At 32.9% G+C, this 26,800-nt stretch overlaps 1 protein-coding gene across 3 annotated transcripts in view; it reads left to right on the plus strand.

Annotated features, from left to right (window-relative positions):
- The window catches only part of GABA-B-R1 (gamma-aminobutyric acid type B receptor subunit 1), a 596,854-nt gene that overhangs the window by 485,632 nt on the left and 84,422 nt on the right, over positions 1-26,800 (plus strand). For all 3 annotated transcript variants that reach the window (XM_076396068.1, XM_076396067.1, XM_076396066.1), the window contains exon 6: positions 15,771-15,857. In XM_076396068.1, the coding sequence (XP_076252183.1) occupies positions 15,771-15,857 (87 nt within the window). The remainder of the gene's footprint in view (positions 1-15,770; positions 15,858-26,800) is intronic.

Genomic DNA, 26,800 nt, shown 5'->3' on the forward strand with positions numbered 1-26,800 from the left:
GTTAATTTGTATTTTATTTATGGCACTTTTTCGATAACCGTATTCCATAAGTCCAATCGGTATTGAAATTTGCTTGTTTAACATATTCTGTACTGATAATGGAGATTTTCTTCCAGTTAACCAATACATATCTTTAAATGATCTATTAAATGTGTTTCTTTCGACGCAGTTTTGCATTGAGATTAATTCCAAGACATATACTTGACATGGTTATATTGAATGGTACTATCAGTAGGTTACATTACATGATTATTGCTATATGTGTGGTGTAAGTTGATATTGACAAAAAATATTTTGATTATTGCACTTCCTCATATTGTGGTGTTAACTGGATGTATAACCGACAATTTGTTGCTATAACAAATAGTAAAGATTATATCCAAATTAATAAAATTCAAATAGTTTTCAAATTTAAGTCAAATATCCATGTTTTGCAATTCTACTACTTGTAATATTTGTAAATTGTTTTGGTGCTATTAGATTCTATTTGCATTCCAAATTTTCATTCAAACATATTTATTTGGCATTTTCGGAGGTTGAGTTACAGTAATGCGGCTGTTTTCTAAATTTTGTATTTTTGCAGAATAAGAAATTCTGCATAATAGTCTGGGCATAGGCAATTTCTCCATTAGCTTGGTTATATATTTTCGACTACTCCTTTTTGCCACTCTTTTTAGGGGTTTAGCTTGAGTAATATTTAGTAAGTTATATGCCTTATCATTTTAGTTACTTTAATTCCTGTTATGGAATTTATATGTGTGTTGCGATATTAAATTAATTTTTAATATGTTCGTTTGAGTTGAGTTGCATTGACTTGAACGTTTAAATTTAAATTTTTCTTTTGACCTTAAGGTTCTTTGAATTCTATAAGTATTTTTTGTATCTGTGTTATAGGTTTCTTATGTAGTTATTTTTCATATTTTTGCACATCTTTGGTTCTCTTTTATTCAGAATGTGTATTGAATTAGTACAATTCAATCTATTTCTAAGAACCTGTTTTTGTTTGTCTTTTTCTACATTTGTCTACATGTGAGTACCATTAAAGTCTCAGGAATATTTGAGGATATCCAGCATATAATTTTATTTAACCATTACTTAAAGCTATTGCTTAAAATATTTTTTCTTGAATGTTTCATATAATAATTAAAAATCAATGACATTAAATACGATAAATTGAGGTGGTCTGAGTTTTTTTTCTTAATTTATTAGCAGCTATTAGCTGATTTTAAGCTGTTTCTGCGAAGTCCCAGTAAATTATTTGTTTTTAATTTCTTGTTGTTAACTGTTACTCAATCTGCTTACTGTTTTCGGTAACTTTTCATCTGTATTTGATCTGCCATTGTCTTCACTGTTTCAGTGTCAGTGTTTCAATTTATCATTTGTAGCTATATTGCCCTTATAACCATTTATTCAAAGTTAACAAGAAACATCTTTGAAAATTTAATTCTATATCATCTATGTTAAGTCATAGAAAAAAAACATTCAATGCGATATATTATTTAATATAAATAAATTATAATTAAATTACTCTCTTAGTAATTTGGGCGAAAAAGCTAATTAAGATAATCGAAAAGTTTTATTAAAAATTAAATTTAACGTAGTTCTAAAGGAATTTCCCGTCTACTATTTATAGTCGAAGCTGTTTAATTATTGAAGGTTCTTCAGCTCATATGGTTGGCTAATGCTTGTTGCCAGCCTTGGTATTTCGCCAGGTTGTGATTACCAGTATTACTACGATATTATCTCTACAATTATTTATTATTATGTCAAGTCGTTTAATTCCCTTTTAGATGAAATAATACATAGTTTATATTTCTTAAACAATTATCAAGGGTAAACTGGTAAAAAAAGCAGCATATACAATAATATCTTCAATAATATTTTCAATCAATAAGTTCAATAATATCTGAAAAATTCTTGAATATTTCACTAGTGAACTAATATCAGTTAAAAATAAACGCTCTAAAGATATTAGTATAATGGTCCGTGAGGTCATTCCTATTAGTTTACGATATTATTAAACATTACAAACTTAAAATCAGAATTAATTTGAAAATTCTGAGACGACAAAAATTTAAATTAACAATTAAATTAATTATCAATTATTAATTATTAATTAGTAAATAATTGTTATTTAATTTTAATTTTAAATTTTTTTAAAATTTTAAAACAAGGGGTCCCATTTACGCTAGTTGCATGGGAGATATTAGATCATATTGATGTTACATTTAATCATGTATATATTACATATGTGTTGAAATATTTATTTTTTAATTTGATTTGGTCTAATAGGACATATAAATGTATCTTATGTGTACTTGAGTATTTTTTCATTAACTTCATTACAACGAAAAAATTAGGGTAAAATAATAAGACCGCCACAATTGCCAGAAAGTTTTATTTTTATTAATAATTTTGTTTAAAATATAGCTCTAAAGATATATAAATTTTTTACTGTAGATTTACCTTACTTTGGGTTATATTTGAAAAACTATTACAGCCCAATGTGACTGGTTTTTCTCGTGTTTAGCGATATATCGTCGTGTTTAACTGACTTATCCTTAAGCTATTATCTTAAATAAGTTTAGCTATTCACTCATTAACAATTGTTTCTAGCTGTATTTCAGTAGTAGTTCGATTCTTTTTGAAAAATATTATCTAAAATTAAATCTCAGCAGCATACTACAGGCGTACTGAATACTAATGTCAACATAATTCCTAAATGAATACGCAAAGATGAAATCACGGAATTTGATGAAATGATATAAATATTTGTTTGCTGCGCCCTCATATTGGAGACAAAATTAGGCCTGTTTTAGATCTTTGAATAGCGATAACAAAATGTCGCATATCACAATATATCTCTTATATCCCAAACGCACTTCGTTTATACTTTCAGTTATTGTTAATTGCTGTTTATATGTTACTTATTATACATTACCATTATTTAAACTAACAATAAATAACTTCATATTTATGTAAGTAATGAATGAATATTTTTGAATATTTTAGAAGAGTTTGGTATAGAACATTAGGCTACCCAGCGGTTTTCGATACTTCGATTCTAGCGTAATTTTTTCACTAACTTATAACGTAAAGAAACACGTATCGTAATGTCAAAATTGTTAAATCAATGTTTCTTTTGTTATTAATGGAAGGAATTTTTACATGGATATGATCTCAATTTAATATTTTCATCCAATTACGTTTCCCATGACAATGTAGGCAGCCGCATTATACATAATCTTCTAGATGCTTCTAGATTATAATAGGATGTGAATAAGAAATATAATTTAATGATGGTAAATGAGAAAGCTCAACTAGGGAAATCAGAAAAAAAATTATTAAGATGTAATGTAATATATGACAGGTTTACAGATAATAAAATTATAATTAAGTGGCTTTTGAAAACATTAAAATTTAATAGCGGCAGGAATAGTATTCGAATTATAAAAAATATACTTTAGCAATACTTAACACTGTTGATAGTAGCGCGGATATAGTTGGTAAACCTGCACTTTATGCTACTAAAAAACGGACCAAAATGTTGTTCAAGTATCGAAGAAAGACTAACTAACATAAATAATGGTAGTCCATGTATTCTGCTCATTTTTCTTATCAATTTCCGCTCTTTACAAATTATAGTTGTATATATACAAAATATAATCAAATATCTTTTTCGTCTAGCAAGCAATGAAACCGCGATGAAAAGACTATATAAAATATTTAAATGCCCGAAAATCATTGATTCATCATCAGCTGAACGTTATTTGAGAGCTTGAAATAGATTTTCGACTAATTATAAATTCGTCTTGCAATTCATTGTGTTCGAACTTTTATTGATATTTATATCACTTTTAAATCGCTGAAACCAAAACCAACAATTGAGAAAAATACTAAACTAACTAAAACTAACGAACTAAAAGTGTTTCATGGCCTTCGGCAGAGGATTTTTCAACAAACAAATATAAGCTATTAATAATTAGCATCTGTATTCTGAAAAATCGTAATGATAATACTAAATCTACAACTGTTATTTTGTGTAAAGAAATGTCAAACACTTTCCTGTCATTTAGTTTAGGTTCTCTAATAGTTGTTCACATTGATAATTTTCAATTTAGACTGATGCAACACGAGCAAATATAAAAAAAATTTATTTGACTTTAAAAATCATTTTATTTTAGGCTAGGAAATTAGAAATATATACAATCGTGTTCCTTTGACTTTCACGGTTTCGGCCACTCGAGATAACACATCTACATAAATGTAGATAGATATAGAAACATAGATCTATAGGAATTTAGACGCTAAGAGTCTTAAAAATGGACCCTATAATAACCTAAAACAAACATATTCTTAGGTTATTATCGCCGCCATTTAATGCAGATATAAATATTTAATTTATAATAGCAAACCAATCTCTTGAGATCTATAGCTCCAGCTTGGTGTCAAGTTGCGTCACTATAATGCTATATTCAAGACTTTTCCTTGTCCAAATCAGATCTTTTTGGAATTTGCTTTTCAGTTTCCATTTTTTTTCTGAAGTGCAGTCAACTGCAACCAAGGGGCTTCTAGTCGATACCATGTGCCGTCAACTCGCGATTAGAATATATAATGCATTAAGCATTGAAGATTAATTTCTCGGCAATTATCGTTTAACACTTTATCTCGGTTTATACTTCATACAAATGTAGGTATTTGTTGATAGGCGCATCAATTCTATAATATGAAAATCTAGTAATAATAATGACATATGTGTCAAATATGACATGACTGTGTGCTAAAAGTATTTTCGAATCGTATTCTAACTTAGTCGAGTAAGCATTTATCAAGAAATATGTAATGTCTATTTGTGATAAAGTATAATTTGTAAATGCGTTTCACATTTGTTATTATTTAGTAACAAATACTAAAGAAAATAACGACCTGTCGTCAATGTCAATCAAGTGTGGGACGAGCTATTAACGTTCTAACTATACTGATAACCAGGGACAAAAAATGATAATAGACGTATTTGTTTGTCACAGTTGTCTTCGAGAGTGACTGGGAACGTAGTGGATAGGTTTAAAATGCAAGTGCTCCTGTAATCCAGGAACGAGCAGTATTCCCAACTATGATCGGGAAATAGATTATGGTGCTAACAAATCAGTTACAATTGGGCAAATGATAATCACTTATTAATATTGTAAAAAACATAAGGCATTAAATACAGCGGTGAATCTGCTGTGTTATATTGTGCCGTAGGAGGAAAAGGAAAAGTTTGGTCAACATTCAAAAACACAATACAATGCAATAGTGAAATTGATAAGCGTTGTGCTCGTGATACCACAGTCAAGCAAACTATCGTCCAAGAACTACCACCGTTTCTTCATCAGAACAAAGATTTTGTAAAAATGCTCAAAATAGCTTTGACCTGACAAAATATTTACCGATGAGCAGGCGAAGAGACTTAGTTCACCGAGAATCAACGAAGTGACTATTGTCATTGTTGTAGAAAATTTGCAAGATGAACATAGATGGTCGAAGTTCACCGGGTCATCCAGTACCTATTAAAGGTAAGAAATATAAAGGGCTTATAAAAAACGTATTATTTCTAAAATAAAAAATCTGTAAAATAATTTGAAAGGCCAAACGACTCTGCATTTTATAAATTATGTAATATAAATTAACATAAAACTGCTTGGCGTTTTTGACAATTGATACGAAAAATAAAATAAAATTCCAATTAACTAAAATGTTAGGAATTATAATAAATTAACATTACACAACTAATTTAAGACGATAATATTCGAGTGGTGTAGTTTGGTACTAGTTTAAATAGACTTTCATATGATCGTCTACTGCATTATAGGATCAAGGCTGAATTGTTCTACAATTCCAGTGCCGGATATTACGAAGAAGCAACGATTACCCGACGATATAATATCTATTATCGTAACTAGTGGCGCACAATTGCCGGGGATTTAGTTCTTGCCTTTAATCCTTCCTCGTCTAAAATTTCGTTGCACCTTAAGCGATATACTTACTGATTGTATTACGGACTCCGCTGTATAATCTCGTTCAAACTAAAAACTAATCGCGTAGCTCCGGTTTTGTAAAGTAATTAGTCGTTGGCATTAAAACAAAGGGAACGCCCCGGACAACTTCGGAAGAACCCTCAAGGCATTCGTTAATGTAAGTTTATTGTGGTTAGTTCCTTCACTGACACTAACCGACTATCGATCTGTTATATATTCAACTAATTTTCTGGGATAATTGGTAATAGGAGCATCCAGGATCAAATTAGATATGGAAATTGAGGATTTACACAACGTACTATATTAATTAATAAACTGTCGGAATGTTTGTTTAGAATTTCCTCCCATATATTATTAATCGGATCTCCTTCTCTCTCTTTCTCTGTTACGTATCTATATAACTTATATCCTGCAACTACTACACTACTGGTTGTTCGCTGAAATCCGTATATCACGGCCTAACTTATATTTAGTCGAGTCAAGTATATGTTTTGTATATATTACTATAATACCCAAAAGGTACTCTCTATATTTAAAGTAAAATAATATATTTATTTCCTTCGCGGTAGCATTTATAGTTGACTCAGTCAGTAAGATTAGTTCAAACAGATAAAGCCCTTCTTTTTCATCTAATCGTCGATTCCCAATCGTTTCAAACTTACTCAAAGAATCCCTTAACATAATATCATTGCAACTTAGTGGGTAAGACCACCAAAGGCAAACTGAAGCTAGTTAAAGCACCCGTAGAAGCAAACCTTTGTACATTAGAAATTTGGAAACTACGTGAATATCATGACATATTCCTGGAATTTCGGTAGTTTGCAATTCAAGTTTTAAGGTCATTGAAGTGAAAAGTGCACTGAGGCAACCTTTCTGAAGCTATTAACTATTGAAGCTTGAGATCACCAAAGAAGGAAAAGAATTCCATAGCTTGCCAAATATGTAAATTTAACTTAAATCATATATACTCTCAGCAAAATTAATTCTCCTTGTTACATTATTTTCTAATGAATTTATTAATTTCACCGGAATTAAAATAATTAAATAGCAAAAATATTCTTCAATTTTCGTCAACTATAAATAACTTAGGAAAAACAGATCCGATGACTCTATTAGGTAAAACATCGATCTTACTTTACATTAATTGAAAAATTCCTTAACAATATCTACTGCATGGAAATGATGATGTAACAACAAGCGCATGGAGGTAAGCACTGATACAAGATACACCTTGCTACTTCATTTGTTAGCATATAGTAGAATCATAAAATAGAATCAAATTTGCTGAAAGTGCACTGAATCTTGTTGAATTAAATCGAAATAGCACTACATGACATAAAACTGATTCCTATTACAGTTTATATGTAACTTTAAAGCAGTTGCAATGCAGTGGATATCTTTTGTATCTATTGTTAAACCGATAGCTTTTTTTAACGGCCCTCATCGTTTTCGGTAACAAAATTGGCTCAATTGAATAAGTAAGTGTAACATGATTTTGAAAATGAATACTGAAACTGATTGAGACTAGCAGTCGCCAGTGCAAAATATCATCAAACAGGTTTTGTTACATGTGCATTCTTAAGTCTCAAGGAAAAAAGTTTCCAAAAAAGTACGTAGTGCTTATTTTCTACATTTTGGACGTATTGTGTATAACGAAGAGCTGTTATAAAAGGTTTTTAGGCCGAAAATGCTGAATTATGGTTGAACAGTTTTTCTAGTTCCACTAAAGTGCAATTTTCCAAACACAGCAAGTGATTTTATTAGGATCTAGGTTTCAATAATGGCATCAAGGCAGTTGGGACAATTTAACTTTTTTAGACGATTACTGAGGGTGTTTCAAGTGGAAGAATACTTCCTAACTTAAAACGAAAAGTTTATTTTTATCTTTTTTGAGTCACTCTATAATTGTCACCCCATTCTTTATATTTTATTGTGTCCGAAAATATTATTAATAAGTTTTTCCGTTAAATTTATCGAGTTATTAACAATATTACATAAAGCAACATATATACTTAATGTTTATTTTTAATTTCTGACTAACAATTACCTGTAACTATACGTAAAAATCTTACGTGATAGAAAAAGGTTGCGGAAGTATTTTTATTAAGCATTATCTAATGTAAACAGAAAAAAATAAGTGGATTTTTTTATTTGTGACTCAGTGTAATCTGTTTCTAATTCATTGTTTTCTCCATATCTCCACTTACAACAATAGTATACCTGCAGATCTTTTTTCAACGTTATTTTATTAATATTTTACTCTAAGTATATCAAAAAAGTTTCACAATAATTTACAGAACAGTTAATATTTTTAGATAATTTGTATTCACGATGAAATATATTCCTTAATTTTTTGATAGGTCTCACTTCAAAAAACATCAAAATGTAACTCGTTCCGATATTAGGTGATTCATAAAGTAATAGACATAAAATAATAAGTTAATGGGGCCCATCGAATTGCTAAAATGAATAGAACAATGACAAAAACGTATTATTGATGAATGCCAGAAATAATGAACTGTAAATATAAAAAGGGGAAACTAAGTTTTTAGGAAATAAAACTTGTTTTAGCTTATATACTGGTAACTTTAAGTTCGAATGAATATAGATATTTTTTAAAACAAACCTACTGTCATGGGCACCGGTAGTACGAAGCAAGAGGCTGCACTTGCGCCTCCCTGTCAGGTAAGAAAATATATGGAAAAAATAACATTTTTATGTTACTGTTTGAAAATAAAGACAGAATACGAGATTTGCCGTCTAAATTTATTCATCATCTTGCGAATAAATTGTTATTAAAATTATGTATGGCAGTATCCCCTTCTGGTAAACACTGAGCCTCGAGTCACACATCGTTTGGCGATTCCACGTATTGACGCTTAAGAAATGTTGTTACTAAAACAGTAACAGCAATTTTGATTTTCTTACATACCTAACATCTGTATATTAACAAAAATTCATTTAAATCCGCATTATTCCGTTTAAATATTCCTACAGATTCTGTATATCTTCTGCTGAGTCTCTAATTTTTTCATAATTTCTAGGTGTAGTTGCATAATCGAAAATTCTTGGCTCTCTGTTAAAGATAATAGTTTATTTATTACATAGTGTAAAATATATATTTTATAGGGACCTAAAAATAAGAATTCTGCAAAATTTTGCCTTATTTTAATATGGTTGTAATTGAGTGTACATTAGGTTGATGCTGTTAAATGTTGAATGTTGATGAACATTAGGTTAGTTGATGGCAGAATAAGCAATAATTACTAAAACTATCGCGATATAAGTCGGAGTAGTTACAATTCTGTAGAACTGATACGCTTTGGTTTTATTTTTTGGGTTCGATGCATCCTGCGAAAGTTCTTCTAAAACTTGAACAACTGTTGACATTCCACAATTAATAATGCCAAACATCGACTGCAGATGTTTGTTGTTGAGCAAAATATATTCAAACAAATACGCTTACAATTTGAATTAGCATTACATTTGTATATTTTATATTATTTTATAGCCCTGCAATGGTCAGGAATTATTAGTTACCAGTTATGCCTCAAATAATTCTGGAGGCACCCTTGAATACAAAAAACATTATCCCCAAAATATTTGATGTTACAGCTGGTGCTAACCATAAAAATATCTGAACCTAATAACGGAACTTCATTATATGATTATTAGGATCTTTATTACCAACACACTACTATTGATCCAACAAACATTTCAACAACTCTCAGCCGTAATTAATATAACCGGGCTCTCAGATCAAATTATACCTTGAGATCGTTAAATTCCAGAACGCATAATGATCTTACTTATTATCTAATAACGGGACATTCACGTCGAATATGCCGTCGTTAGGTATTTGCTTGAGAAATATAGAATTGTCTATGCAGATTTAATTATAAGCAGGTTTTATTGCTTTTCTAGCTTTTGTAAGAGATATTATAAATTAATTAGACCTATAAATAAATAAATAACATAATTTTTGCTATATGCATAAGTATATTAACAGGTAAATTGGAAAGTCCCCAGCCTACCATAGTAAAACACATTATTTTGTGAAAATTAGTTCTTTTATTCAACCTCCCTCCCCTCCCCTCTAACTTTTCGATACCATATGTATAGTACGATTTGTCCTTTGCTTCAAAATAAGCCTCAATTTCGTCCATTACCTATTCATTCGACGAAATTTTATTCCCAGCTAGCATTTTTTTAAGATCTGAGAAGAGGAAATAGTCGCTGGGGGGCAGATCTGGAGAATACGGTGGATCAGGAAGAAATTCGAAGCCCGATTCATGGATTATTTACACAGTGCATTGTCTTCGTGAAGCAGCACTTTCTTTTTTGACAAATGCAGCCGTTTTTCGGTGATTTCGTCCTTAAAACGGTCCAATAACGCTATGTTATAGTCGCTGTTGATAATCCTTCTTTTTTCAAGGTAGTCAAATTACAGACCTTGCTAGCCAACTGTTACGTTGTTGCACGTTTTGGAGCGGGTTCATCGTATGCAGTCCACTAGGATGACTGTCGATTGGATTTCGGATTGAAATGTTGGAGCCATGTTGGTCAAAAGTGAGCTCGCGCGGCACCTACTTTGAACAGAGCCTTCTCTCACACAAATATTTGTGATCGATATGATGTACACGTTCAATTGATATCTTTAGAGTGTCTGTTATTATATTCAGTTTCAATTTACGGTCATTCAAAATCATTTTGTGGATTTTTAAAATATTTTCGTCGGTAACAGCCTCTTTTGGGCGTCCACTGCGTTCACCCTCTTCGATGCTCATTTCACCACCTCTAAACTTAGCATACTAATCCTTGATGATCATTTTTTTCACAATAACGAAAGTTGCTTCGCTCAAAATACTATAATTGACAAACTAATACCCCCGAGCTGTTAAATGTATACACATATCTTTTGTGGGCTAGGGCTAACTAACAAACATATGGATTTAATTCTAGTAGCGCCATCTATGTGTCAGGCCGGGGACTTTTCAATTGGTCTGTTATAACATTCCCCAATAATGTTAATAAACGCTAACATAGATAATTCAGTACTATGCCATCGTTTGAAAATTTAAAATATTAAAATAAAAAAATGTAATAATAAAAAGTAGGAAGCGACCTGTAATATCGAGTTAGTGGCTAAGAGAATATAATTTATGGATAATTTGCATGACTTGTGTATGATCAATCAATAGTCGATGAAATTTTGCCTTTATATGTGCGTTTATATATTATATTATTAACATATTTTAGTACTAGATATCACCATTATTTTTGCTAGCATTGTAACTGTATTACAGGATAATAATAATATTGAACTTTAGAATAAAAAGTATCAATAATAGTTTTTCAATTTTAGTAGATTTTATTTTGGATTCTGCAAGAGATTTTTACTCATTCAGTGTTTTGAGAAGCCTCCAAAGGAACACGTAATGCTATTTAAGAAACATACTGCTAGGAAAGATACTATTTAAGCGAATGTAACAGAGGTATTATTACTATTGCCTACAAAGCAACGAATTAGGCTAAACGGTAAAATCGACTATTATTATTGTACCTTAATGATATGTTGTGTTGATATAGTACTTGTTCAATCACTGAACGGTGAAATGAAAACAACATGAATGATTGGAAATTGACGAAGCCAATTTGGCAGTATTTTTAGTATTATATTATTAAATATGTTTTTTCTATCTGATATTTTAGTAACCAATACGAGGCCTAAAGAAACAAAAAATAGAGATAATTCTGAACTAATTCAGTACTAATTTGACAACATTACCAGCACCAAATGAACAAAAAAACTAATGGAAAATTTTAATATCAATAATTTGTTTGTATGTGATAATAATATGTGTTTTAAATATTATATTTAGATTAAAAGAATATTATTTGTCCTTACGTTCTGTTCTACGTATACAAAAGTTTTAAATTTTTTAACTCGCCTAATTTATTATTGCTCAACAAATGTGATTTAAAAACTTCATAAAAAATCGCCTATCTTTTGGAAGATTTTTATTTTAGAATTTATTACGTTATTTTCAGTATATTTTGCCTGAAACCCAATACTGGAAATTAGGCTCATCGAAAGTGACGTTTGTATTTTTGTAAGGATACCTTAGTTGAACATCAGTTCGATATTAATAGTTAACCTCGTCCTAGCCAGCCGGTTCTTTATGAAATCCTTAAACATACCAATGTAGACCGATACATGTAATCTTATCCGATCCGATATTGATATAAAAATAAACAATACTACAGTGCAATATTTACCTCAGACTAGGTTAAAAGCTTGATCTTTTAACTTGAATTAATAATAAAATATTTAATGGGCGGAGCTTTCATTTCATTTCATGAACAGCAATGACAATTTTATGACAATAATGTAGGAAAAACAAAATCGTTCGTAAAGTCTACACTGAAGCCAACGCAAACGCCGATGAAAATAATGCTAAGTGTTCATTGGGTATAGAAAGGAAATTCTTGAACCTTGCCAAACCATAAATTCAACTATCTGCCGTCAAAAACGGAAATATGTCCTTTATCACAACAATGCTAGGCGATTTTAAAGAATCGGTAAAAATTAAGAGATTTTCATATTGACTGGGAAGTTTTGATGCATCGATCGTACCATTTGTTACACTCCTTGCAAAATCCGTCTTAATGTTATAAAATTAAATGCGAGAAAGACTTGTGTCATCTTCACTTGGGTCATCCTCTCGCCCATAAATCTGACACCTTCTACGTATGCGACGTACTTATGTTTCATCAGAAACATTGTAACATATTATCCATAAAATACAGCTAATGACTACTTTATTTATTTTTTAATATTTGCATGAATAAAATTGATTTGAAAATCATAAATAAAAATCATTTTTTAAAGGCACTTCAATACTATACATACATAACATTAATTAAAAATACATATACTGCGCTCATAGCAGTTGTTTTTTAATCCTATTATACAATTGGATATGAAGGTAGCTCATCGAATATCTGTTGCTTCGGGACAAATAAAACTTTTTTGCTTGTTTGCGTTACTGTTTGGACGGGTATCGAATTTTGCATCGATAGCAATGCAGATTTATCCGTTATAATTACTGTGCTAGCTGCAAAGGACAACAAGCTATTTTTATTACTTTTTGAAATTTCGAGATTGTATGAAACGAATGAAATCATGATAACGAAACGACGTATTGTTTTACAATTGAATGTGTTTATATAAACTTTATATACACAATTTTCGTTACAGCTAAATGTTTTATATAAAACGATACTTTTTTATTCTAAATATATTTATGTTACTTTGTCCGTTTTATATTATAATTCCCAAAGTGGTCACACCCCAACGTGATCTTTGTGAAAAATGGGGTATGGATTCGTGAATGGCAGTAGAATGAAATAAAACGTTGATGATTGTTACATTATATGATCGTTTTTAATTGGCCTTATACAAATATTATAAATAACAAAAGATAAAAGAGAGAGGTGCAGATTTATCTGAACTGATGCTTTGGAAGCCGATGGTGGCACTTCTTTACTGAACTATAAAAACCCTTCAATGACATCCGAGATCAAGGTCTTGGGGTTGCCAGATCTTCGCCTATTCGATATTTCTGAGTATTGTATAGGCTATTAACAACAAGTAAAAAACAGATACAAATGAATATACAAAATACTAAATACAAGACTCAAAATAATTAAATTATATGTCTAAACAATTACATATATACTATGTACCAAGAGCTCTAAAACAAAGTTTTGAGAAAAAAACTGATTTGAAAATGTGATATAAAAAGTTAACCAAACGGAATATACTGAGGTGTGCGGGAATTTTCAAATGTTGGTACAGCTGTGTAATATTTTTCGGTCCTACAGATACTGCTTCATTGTTGCTCTGATAGATAACGTTGAAAATAAACTAGTTTGAATAGGACTTCGGCAATCGACGCTGTGGGGTTCGATGTTTTGATGACGTGGTAGTTCAGTTATTAATTTACTTCGATGGCGAGAGGTTGACAATTTTGTTGCTTCGGTGAAGACATGACGAGTCTACGGTGACTACAATCGACACCTAGCTTCTGTGGCTGTTCTGCGACTAATCTGTAGGCATACATATTACGGTATTCTAGGAAAACAAGTAACGGCGGTATCCGATCGAAGCTGCCCAAAACCTTTCATATCAAAATGTCTGTCGATAAAACTGAGGCTGCGAGCGAAGGAAGGTATTCTGATTTAAACATAGCGCCGAAAGAAATGTCTAGTCAAAATTCTGAAAAAGAAAAAGTAATTGGAAAAAAATATTTGAAAATTAGTAAACACATAAACTGAAAGTAAAGTTGCTTTCAGATTGAGAGGGATTAAAAACATTAAGTCCTTCCTATTGTCTAGGAAAATGCTCTTAAACTTAATTGTTCATAAAAGGAAACAGAATTGTATGAGCACGTTAAAAAGTAGGCAGCGTAATCTCTACTATGTCTCATAAACTACCGAATATGATTTTAAGAAAAGAAGTCCTGAATGGACAAGATTTTTCAATGCTTCGGGAAATTTTATTCCAAAATGTTCCATATTCTATTGAAAACATGGGTAGGTAGGAGTATAGTTGTGAGTTATAAGCTATCGAACCTTTATATATATCACACTATCCGCTTTGTTTCTCCATGTGCGACAAAATTGAAAATTAGTCTAATGAATTACGGAACAAATTCCAAATCACACACTAAGTACTCTTCGGCATACTGATTACGTAATCGTCCGCCAAATTAAATTATCTATAACCAACCTATCCAACATGATCCTCCAATTATGTAATAAGATAAAAAATTTACAAACTCAAAAACTATTATAAAAAGTGAAACATGAAAAGATAAGGGTCAAAATGGTCCAAATTGGAAGATTAAAGGTAAAACATAAAATTTTAAATATAACCTTACAGAATGCTTCAGCTGCTCCCTAGCGTTAAGTTAAAATGGATTCGCTAAAGATAACAGGTGTGGTGTATGGTGTATGATATGAAGTACTCAATATACTGGATGAATACTGGAATATTCAGTTCAATAATGTCGAGTTTTTAGCCACTCGGTAACATTATAGGAATTTTTTTATAAGAATTCTATTTTATAAGAAAATATTTGTATATTTACAAACACCAAAATTATCTTAACAACGACGAGGGCTATAAGATCGAGTATATTTGAAATACAATCTTGTAGATTCTTTAAATCAACAAAATATGAAAAACCAGCATCGGCAACTTTAATTTGAATACGTGTGTACACGTACTACACCAGCCTATTCTAATCTATGTTAATTTTAATAGTATATCTAAATTTATATTCAAATTTATTATATACTATACAATAATTTAAAGAATACAGTGTCTTGATTGTATGTCCTTACATTTTCAATTTGTTCAAGCACGATGGACAAAATGAAACAATCCAAGTGCAAGTGCTTCAGATAGAAACTCGTTTAAATTTAATTATGTTTCGAATCGATCCAAAATATACTAGAGAATTATATTTTCGATGGCATGATAATAAAGTGACCGCAGGTCATTTATCTATTAAATAAATGAGTTAATTAGGCACAGCATTGCATGCCTATCGGCAGAATATTACAACGGATTCGTTATAACAAGCTGTAGTCCTATTAATTATTAACACGATGAAAAAATAATTAACGTAGATAGATTTATGTTGCGTTTGAAGTGAGCATGAAACTAATTGAATTTTGTTTCAGGCTGGTACGAGGACAATTGGTTTGAGGTTAATTTGGAGAAGGAAAAAGTCAATTGCACGGTGGCAGAAATGCGCATTGCTGCAGAAGGTAAAGTTAGTTAATTTAAGTTTAATTTTCGTGTAATATATGTAATAAATGATTTCGTTTTATAAAATCAATATTTCTAATTGCTAAGTTAAAATATCTCTAGTATATCAATATACAAATCCAAGGTTTTTGCTTATGTACAACATAATGAATACGAGATACAATATTCAATAATAGCTTTGGTAACGTCAGCACATCGCAATACTGCCACATCAAATTTGGCTTTTAGTTTATTTTGATTGTGATATACAACAGAATATTAACACAATAAAATAGTTAAACTAATGTTATCAAATATAACATACTTTAATGCATATTTATCGAAGAACCTATATATAGTACATAGACTTACTTACAGATATAGTATATAGACTTACTGATATTATTTAGTGTAGAGTTGTTTTAATATATTTACATTAAACTCTTTTCCACGCCCCCTATGAAGTAAAGCTCTAGGCGTATTTTTATCTAGAAGCCTAATGCATTTTGTTAATTAATTAACAATTGTATATCGAAGTAATGTTTTCTGCTTTCTTTAGAGAGCATATTTACCTTTCTACGTTCGTTTGTTTACATCTTACATTTCCTTTTCAAGTCATTTTGATACCACTGTATTACTCCATATTTCACTGCCGGTGTACATTTTTCTTTATGAAGTGCCTCTAGACCTTGTGACCTACTCACTGCATTTGTAATAATATATCATCTGCAAGAAATTTAATATCCAATCCCTTATACTAATTCCAATTGTAAGAATTCTAAACAAATTCTCACGTATGTTCTTAACAATTTGACATAAATCAATATCACCATGTTTTGGTAATTATCAGCATTGAGCCATAAGCCAATATCCTAAAAGTTTCATTCATTCACATTGTTAGGAGGCCTTAATATTCTGGGGCCATAATGTTCAGCCTATATTGTATCATTCTTTAGACCTATTTATAGAAAAATAAATTACAAAGACATAATTAAAAATTTCACTTATATTTACCGGGGTAAAAATTTAAAGTACTTTACTCTTCAACATGGTAAACTTAATTTACGTTTTGAAAACAATTTCTTATTGCTTTGTCGATCCACACGTTGAGATCTCTGGTTCATTCAAATTCTTTAACAATTGATTTTCAAACCAGAACAAAAACATATCCTCCACGGTAGCCGTCGTTGAACTTGGAAGAAAATACTAACTATGCTTCAGGAATGAAATCTGCATCATATATATGCAATGAATTATTTTTAAAAAATTACTAGATTTTTTTTGTTTGGCCTAAAACCAGGCGGTGGAATGCATGACGCATACCTGGTCAAGGAGATTTGCCCTGGAGTGACAAGTTTGACCGAGTTGTGCGGATCGCTATTGCTATTGCATTAAATTTGGGGATATAGCACCCGCTGATCGGGCAGTCGTTTTGGGCACGATGGCCCGGCGATTCTATTGATTCGCGAACCTGAGTTAACACACAACTGGATACTGTCGTATGGGGGCAAAAGTTATGACTGTAGCGACGGATGAGGCCGTTTCAGCCTGGAAAAGGGGGGAGTTCAGCGGTGACACGGTGCTAAGCTCCCAGCATGTCGACCAGCTCGCGAACAAGCGCATTTTCAATAGAACTTGAGCTGAGTTGTTGTTTGTGGAATGATTGAGATATGAAGTGCTTGATTTCTGGAGTGTCAGTTTCCTTATAAATTTGATTATTTCTGACAAACCATGGAGCGTTTAATATTTTCCTGAGGAGCTTATTTTGGAAAACTTGAAGCCGTTTGACCTGGTTGGGTGTAACAAACTTGAAGCATTTGCAATTAAATAATTGACAATAAGCATATGATGGAGATGGGAAGTCTGCTAGAAGGGCAGATCAAAGAAGATAGCAGATTTGCTATCTTTTGCTATTTGCTATGCTTTTTGGATTGCTTTCTGGATTTGGGAATGCCAACCGAACCGCTGGTCGAAGTGGAGACCTAGGTACGTGACGTTATCCAGCCATCGAATTATTGCGGTGTCGATCTTAAGTTGTGAGACGCGCAGTGAGTAACGCTTCTTATGGATAATGATGGCCTGGGTTTTCAGGGGATTGATTTGCAACCTCCAGAATTTGAACCACTTAACCGCATGATCGAGCTGCGTCTGTAAACGTTCATGAATTGTCACCTTGAACCTGGCGGCAGTGAAGAAAGCAATGTCGTCAGCGTAAAACGCGACGTCAATGCGCTCTTTTCTCGGCACTTCTGAAATAAAGAAGTTAAATAAGGCTGGGGACAGCGGGGAACCTTGAGGTAAGCCAGCATCGATTTGTTTATGACTGGAAAGTGGTTTCCTAATCTTGACCAGGAAAGATCTGTCATAGAGATAGGACTTGATGAGAGCGGTTAGGTCTTCTGGGAGGCCTAACCGCACGCACTTTGCGATCAATCCGTTGTGCCAAACCTTGTCGAAGGCTTTGCTCCAAGCTTTTTACTTTGGTCAAGATCGTGATGGATGGGTACAGCCAGACGGGTAGCCTGATGGACCGATGAGAGGTGAGCGCGAAAGCCGAATTGTTCATCTTGTTGTTGTTTTCTTTTGTGAAATAGTTGAGAACCGATATTGTTTTTCTTTGTAAAAGAGTTGAGAGCGTAAAGTATTGCCCTCTCGGCAAGCTTCGAAATGGCACTGAGAAGGCTGATAGGCCTGTAATCAGATGGAGATTATTTTGCTCCATTCTTGGGTATAACCGCTATATGTGCATGTTTCCAAGACGACGGGAAATGCTGCAGCCTCATGACGGAGTTAATGATGTTTGCCAGTTCTGCGAGCTGCTTATGCGGGAGCTTTTTTAACTGGGTAATCGATATTCCGTCGAAATCTGGAGATTTTTTGGTTTGAAGTTTGCCGATCATAGGCTGTAGAGACTTTGGAGACACGAAGTGGTTGAGAAGAAAGGCTGGGGTTACTGGTCTTTTGACGGAGTTATATTCGTTGATGACAGTGTCATTATCTTTATCTTTAGTGTTCTCTGCATGTGGGAGGCATTTTATTTGACCTTCGTAGGTCTCTGCAAGGAGCTCGACTTTTTCTTGGTCAGTTACTGCGAAATATCCTGTAACCGCTGACTTCAAGGGGGATGACATTGTGCGTCTTCCCCACGAAACATTTGGAGACACGTCAGTAGGAAGGGGGGCCATCCAGTCTTTGGTCCGCGGGAAATGAGTTCCATTTCATTCATCGCCAAGTCGAGACGGCCCTTTGCCCCTTGCATGCTCTGTCCGCCTCACTTTTGTCTCCAGCATCATGGGTGAATCGAGCTAATGTGCACCGTTTTTGATGCGAATTTCACGTTTAAGAGAAGCGGGAAGGTTGTTTTTCCACTGCTGGGGTTGTAATGAAATTTTGACTGTGGCAGATTCGAGAGCAGACTGAATATCACAAGTTAGCTTGAGCACGGCTTCCTCGAGCTGTTCTGGTGTGTTAATTTTCGGAATTGGACCGGATTTCGGGACAAGAGATTGGTAATTTTTCCAGTCGGTCTTTATCTTGAATCTTGTTAGTGGGACTTGAGTGGTGGCGCAGTATCCGACTTTGAGAAGGACCGGACAGTGATCAGAGTCTAGTTTGTCAAGGACTCGAACTTCGGAAAGGCGATTTACGTCTTGAAGTAAAAAGAAATCAGGGACTCTTGCTGCGCCTTGAGAAACTGTACTGGGGTGATGGGTGGGTTCATCTGGCAGGGCAAGGCTGTAGACTGTAAAACAGCAGATTTTAAAAGGTTGCTGGAAATTAAAGAAACAGGTAAATATTGCCGCTTAGGCGGCGACATTTGGGAAACGACGAGCAAGTTGGTGAGTCAGGGCGATCACTTGCAGGAAATCCTGCGGGTCAGTAAACGCCTGCATTGGGAAGTTAAGGTCCGGTGTATTAGTTGGAGCAGGCTGGGTGGCGCTGGTTAGTTTTTGGGCTAGCTTCCTGTCACCTTGGTTACTCCATGCAGAATTTTGTGGAGGCCTGGATTCGGCCGGAATTTTTGGTTTTCTTGGAGCAGGACGGCGGCTGCTACCGGTGAAGTTTGCGGTGTGGATTTCTCCGCAATTGCTGCACTTTAGAGGTGCTTCTGGGATTTTGGTACATGATCTATTGTCGTGATGCCCGGCACATTTGACGCACGGTGGGGAGGCTCGGCAATACGAGCTGGAATGTCCGAAAAGCTGGCTATTGAAGCACTGCATTAGCTGGCCGTTTCCCTTCTGGACCTCGACGTTTACTGTAATGTAATGAGTTTGGTCATATGTATGATCTGTCGCTCTTCGCGAGGGACAACTACCTGAGCAATTGGTAGTTCTATCCCTGATTTTAATTTCCATCTTTGCACAAATTTGAGATAGAAGCCTTGATCAAAAAGAAGTTCACCTACCTCGTCAATGCAGAGTTATTCTCGGATGTTTCTTATTATTACCCGGAATGCTCTCTCCTCCGGATGACAGAAGGAATGGTAAGGGTAATTCCTTTCCTCGAGCAGGGTAGTGAGTTTTCAGTAATCTTCATATCGTGTCATTCAATCACTATAAGTGGAATTTTTCCCTTTGCGGGAGTTTGAGAAACAGTCGCCGAAACAATTGGCACTGTTTTTGCTGTGGAGGTTATGATTTGTTTAGTGGCCTGGCTACTTACCTGCACAGGCTGGGTTGGTCTTGTGGTAAATTGTTTCGTTAGTGGCTGTGAGACCGTCCTGGATGTCGGCTTGTTTTGCACCAGTCTGGTGGCATATTTTGTAATCGAAGGCTGTACGTTAGCCTTGGCTTTCAATTAGGTAGATTGAATGACCGGCTTGGCTACCGGATTGGGTTGTGATTTGGAAGCAGTTGCCTGTTTCCCCTTTTTGCCGGCCTTCGGTAGCTGGCTTTGCTGAGGTGGAGTGATGGGCCCTCTCTTGCTTTTTCCCACCAAGGTGAAACCGTCGTTTGGGTCTTCAGTTTGGTCTGACCGTTGTGCCGGTTTAGATGGTGTTTGTGTCTGGGTTTCTGTGGCAGCGGGAGTCTTTATTTCCATGGCATCTTTTTGATACTTCACGAAGTCTGTAATTGTAGCAGTAAGAATTTTGATTTCTCCTTCAAGATCTTCGGAAGCCTTTTCGCTCTTTTCCAGCTTTTCCGTCTGCTTGTTCAGGGCGTCCGCCTGTGCTTGAGCGAACATTTTCACTTCGGCTATCTGCTTTCGCAGGTCTTCATTCTGTTTTCTTAAATCTTCTATGGGCAATTCTCGGCTGTCTTCGAAAGATGGTCCATTAGAATTAGGAAAGCTGGGATAATGGTCAGGCGGCGACATCGGCTCTGACGTACATGACGCCACTGCCTTGTCTGTAAATGCGCCTTTTCGGCGCTTACAGACGCTTTTTTGGCATAGGCACTGGTGGAAACGTGATAACGGATGGACCGTCTCAGAGAAAGTTTCGGGTAATTCTCGCAAGCGCAGGTAGGTTCGGCGGACCGGACACGACCGTTCTCTTCGAGAGCTAGAACGGAACTGCAAAAATTACTAGCAAAACCTAATCAAATGTTATTCTAACATATACATTTTTCCATCCATCAATTTTACATTTTGGAATATCTATTATTTGTCTAGATACATATATTAAATAACGAATCTTGAATCCTCAATTTTACTATATTATTTTAATAATTTTGTTCTTTTAAAAGCACTAGAAGTTTCATTAACCCTCTTCGTGGGTTATCTTTACGCTATTTAAATCCTATGTTTCCTAACAGCATATAAATGGATGATTTACATCCCTCAAAGAGCTTCACATTTCTAAGGTTTCTAAGGATACTTCCAAAACCAACAGTTTTATCTATAACAATTGTATTACATTAAGATTATATCGAAAAACGTACTCATTGTTTTTCTACATTTTATAAATTTGATCGCAAAAAGAGCTGACATCAAGATAATCTTGATGAATCCAACATTATATATTTATTTATTTTGAGAGATTTCAGCCGCATTGTATATATTAATATTTAGTACAGCTGCAACACGCCAAAAAATATTTTAAATGAAAACCCCAGCAACTCTAACGCAGATGATTGGCAAGAAGAGACCCCTATTATATATTCCTGCTCGAAGTAACTGATGAGAAATGCTGGTTTATAACCTCCAATTATTACCGCAAATACTTTTAAGAATTTTGTAGTATTGATACATTGTACATTTGTACATTTGACAACTTAGTTGACCAGTACCAACCCAAATTGAATTCTATAGATTGATTCGGTTAGATGATTTCACGCATCAAACTCTTCGCTTTTTTCTATCTATATTACAAATTACATCAGACTTAGTTCGCATAGTTAATCACTTGCTGTCTTCTGTAATCTATTTTTTTTAATTGTATGTGTAACCAGCTTGGTCAGAAAACTGAATCCTGAACCAAATTAAAATCGTTAGTAACGTAAGTCTATATCCAAGCTCACCTTTGAATCATTTGGGGGATTATTCCCTCAGACTCTTCATTTGTGTGTATTTGCCAGTCAATTTTTAGATTGTTCTTTTCTGTTAAATTCTGAGCCTTTCCATTGCTTGATGTAGTTTGTTCTCTTTTGTTGGAGTAAGCTAAAAATGATTAAAGGTGTTAAAAGTATATGTCATTCCATCTAAATTCTTATTGTTATGTGTAGAAGTTAGAGTTGTTTTAATGAAACAACTGGCATTAGTTCCATCAAAATATCATATATATTGTTAAGCCAAGGTATAACTTGATGTACTTACTTTAAATTGGAGACTTAAATATATCAGAAGCTATTGTTATTAATTTTACCCAAAAATGTTTTAATTAACTATTTTAAGAAAGGTAATACTATGAACAGCGCCCTTGTGGAATGTTGGCAATAATAAGTGGCATCACACACAAAAAAATATTATTACTTATATCTCATATCTTAGCAGCTGTAGCTTTTTACGAGCGAGCTCAAACGAGCTTGAAAAAATTAGAAAACATATAGAAAAATTGAAGAAGAATTAGAACAAATGTAGGATACTATAAGAAGAGCATATTGATTAATTACTATTTGGTACAAGTATTGATATTAAGGTAGTCAGATGTAGAGACATATACCGATATAGTGGTTTCCATATTTAAAATATATATATATATATATATATATATATATATATATATATATATATATATATATATCTAGTAATAAAAAATATGGATACTTCTGTTAAACATTATCGATATTTTTTCGCTCCAGTCCTAATTGTTAACTCAAAATTCTTTTGATGACTGTTCCAAAAAATCCCAAAAGCTCGATACACTCCTTCAAAAACCCTAGGTTTTCGGGTCGATGTTTTTCGACTCCAGTCCCAGTATTCATCAAAACAACTTTTAATGATTGCGAAGAAATTTCAAGCTTAACACTACTTCAAAAACAGAAACAGAAAGTTTTTTTTTATATAAATATGGATATATCCATATTTTTCGCCATCCTTAATTTATATAACCATACATATCATGTAAGTTTTTAACCGACTTCAGAAAATGAGCAGGCTTTATGTTCGACTGTATATATTTTTTAATGTATATTCACCGATTTCTCCAAAATTGAGGGAAAACCTCAAATTTAAAAAGCATGTACAAAGTATTCACATATTTTTTATTTAAAAGAATTGGATAATTATGTATAATGTTGTTGTTGAGATAATGACGAATGTGACGGAAAATCTGAAGTAGTTCAGTACAAAACCCTTTGTTTGCTCTTTAAGCACAAACCATATCATATGAAAAGTCGTAAAAATATTTTAGGCGACTGCTTCTACGGTGTAACGATTAGAGCGTTCAGCTCACACCCGGTGATCGCGGGTTCGATTCCCGACGGGGACATCTGTGTTGATATTCTAATTTGGTTAGATCATTTCTTAAATCTTTTAGGGTAGTTAGCGGACTCCTGGGCCTGAAGCATTATTTACTTTAAATTGTTGTTTCTTTATTCCTATTTTTCCTCATATGGGCTGCACTTTTAATTGGTGTATCCATTGTAATACTTAATAACATAACTGCCTAATTTACTGACTAAATATTTAACACAAAAAAGAGAATGATAAATTATTTTTAACAAAGACATTGAACCGATATTAAAAAATAAATAAGACCGGCTTGGTGGCGCAGTGGTGGTTCGAATCCTGCTGGGTAAATTTATGTTTGTGATTGTTTAAAATTTGTGAATGTTCTAGATAGGAGTGTAAAATCCGACAAGGAAAATTATCCCAGTCACGTCAGTAACGAGGCTGGGTAAGTCCGGATGTCATCTGGGACGATTTCTAAAGTTGGTCACTCTTCAGTCGGTAGGCTCAATGCTGAGGACTGCGGTTCGGAGCCCACATTAAACTTTAGGCCAGATAAATACATAGTTGGTAAAAGGAGACTTTAAAATATATATAAAAAATAAATAAATAAGAAACTCACTAAAATTTTTAAAAATAATGAAAAATAAAATATGTCCATTATAATCGTTGTAATAGCTAAATAAAAATACACAAAAACCTAATTTAAATTATGTACTACACGTATTTTATGTTCAACTACATACTCAATACTTAACAATACAATACATATACTCAACTATATACACGCAATTTAATACCTATCCATTTACCTATTTACAATATTATTTTAACTGCTTCCAACTGATCACTTTGAAGTCGGTGCCGAGCTCAAACAATACAAAAATAATAATATAACTCTGTGACATATACACAAAATTAAATTAGGAACAAAATAAGTCTAATTTATTGCTCTTTTTTTAGTTTATTTAGTTAATTTGATTATTTTTAACCTATGTTCCTTACTTATTTTATGAAGTCGGTTGAATTTTTTTTTGTTAAAATTAATTTTTATTATATCTAGATATGGGCGTCTCCTCTTCGAGACTTAGAACAAAATACTGTTTGAACATTATTGAAATATGTACAAAATATGTACCTTTATAAAACAAAGTTAAGTAGAATGTATAATATTATGTCATGTCTTTTGAAATAAGTAATTCATTTATATTTGTTGTAAAATATTTAAAGCGGTGAAAAGTCTGATTAAAGAATTTTGGTTTGAAACTGTATAAGTTTATTAAATCCAGGCGGTTCTTTTCCCATTAAAAACCATAACCGGACAAAAGAGGACGCTTTTCCTCGCCACCAAAAAAAACGGTAACAGAATTAAATTAAAAGCAAAGAGCGGAGTAGGATTATAAACTTTTCCAGGCGTTGATTTTAAATCTGTTTTACAGTCGAACCTCTTTCAAATTAATTATTAGATATGGCCCTGAGGTCATGACACCTAAATACTATTTGGCTATTTTTGCAATGTTTTCTTTTGTTCGTTAAATGAAAAGTTAGTAATTCTGCTGAAGGAACCGCTACGTAATATAACCTTTTTTATATTCGGAAATTTGAAGAGGATTTGTTTATTTAATATTGTTGCCGTGTTTGTGCTCGCGATAATGCTCCCCTTTTTAATTAAGCTTCGATTATAGCCCTAGGGATATTGGACGTTATCGATTTTCTGGCGGAAGTGAAGATAAGTGGAGGAGAAATCTCCAAATTTAAAATAACAGGAAATATTTTATTATTGAGCGAACCCAAGTGATCGGGACTCGAATTTCATTTTTATATTCGTAATAAATTTGAAACATATGACATGTCGCTCGATGTATTATCCAATTATTATATATTAAGGCTCAATTTATAAATCAAAGAGCTTCTCGTATTAAACACATTCTGTAACAAAATTAAGGAACTTTTCTGTATCCTTTTATTTTATTTCTACAAGACGGAAAGTTAAATTGTTCAATAACTCCATTTGGTAGACGAAATTTCACTGAAATTGTGGAAACATTTTGACCGAAAACTTTCTTTCGATATAGGGAGTATAACAACTTTTTTTGGGCGAAACTTTATATTTATATAATAATAATATATCAAGTATCGTCCTTCAATGAAATAGTCGCAAAATTCAGTATTGGTCAAAAACGGAGAAACTTTCAGATGATATAAACATAACAAATATAGTCATAAATACAGGTCATACATATAACTGATACGCGTGACAGTATTGAGCCAACGTTTTCAGGATGGTTGATATCTATTTGTTCCGAGACGCCACCTCAGTAGCTATGGAGTAACAATGACCTTTTTAAAGGTTTTTGTAATTTTATTGCCATCAACACCTTACATAGAATAAGTCTCATATAGAAGACGATATAAAATGTTGTAATACTATTATGCTCTTCAGAACTACAGAGAGCGCCAAAAACGCGAATATTTTGAGCCAGCAAATTAAAAAATATATTTCTAATTATAAAAATAGATACATAAATAATAACAATATAAATGATATATATATATATATATATATATATATATATATATATATATATATATATATATATAGCATTTGAATACTAAATACAATTTTAAAAACATAAAAGAACACTAATTTGAAAAGTGACGTTTAACAAATTATACGATTATATATAAATATATAATAATTAATTTGAAATATTCCAGCTTGGTTGTCGCAAAATCAGACAAGCAAAATGATCCCAGTAACCAGGATGTCTTCTGGGATCCAAGTCATTCGCGAGTCGGTAGGCTTAATGCCGAGCATAGAGTAAATATAGAGGTTTAACTTAAATAGGAAAAATGGAGGAAATGTTTTGCGTGGTCCATTCAATGGCGGCTCTGAGACTACTTTTTTGATTGGTTCATTTGAATTGGCCTACGAAGGCATTTGATTGGTTCATTTCTATAACGCCATTGTTTGTTTCAGTTTGTTTACGACGATATTTTTGTGTGTATAATATAAAATACGATTAGCCTTCTTGTGTCTTAAATATAATCACTATTATTCGATTTTAATATATCTTCATTCTCAAAAGTGTTGTGTATCCAGTGTTTGTGCTCATATATATTATTATTT

The sequence above is a fragment of the Rhynchophorus ferrugineus genome, unplaced genomic scaffold, assembly GCF_030347505.1.
Source record: "Rhynchophorus ferrugineus isolate W39M unplaced genomic scaffold, kcgeb_rfMv2 rfM2, whole genome shotgun sequence".
NCBI lineage: Eukaryota > Metazoa > Arthropoda > Insecta > Coleoptera > Curculionidae > Rhynchophorus > Rhynchophorus ferrugineus.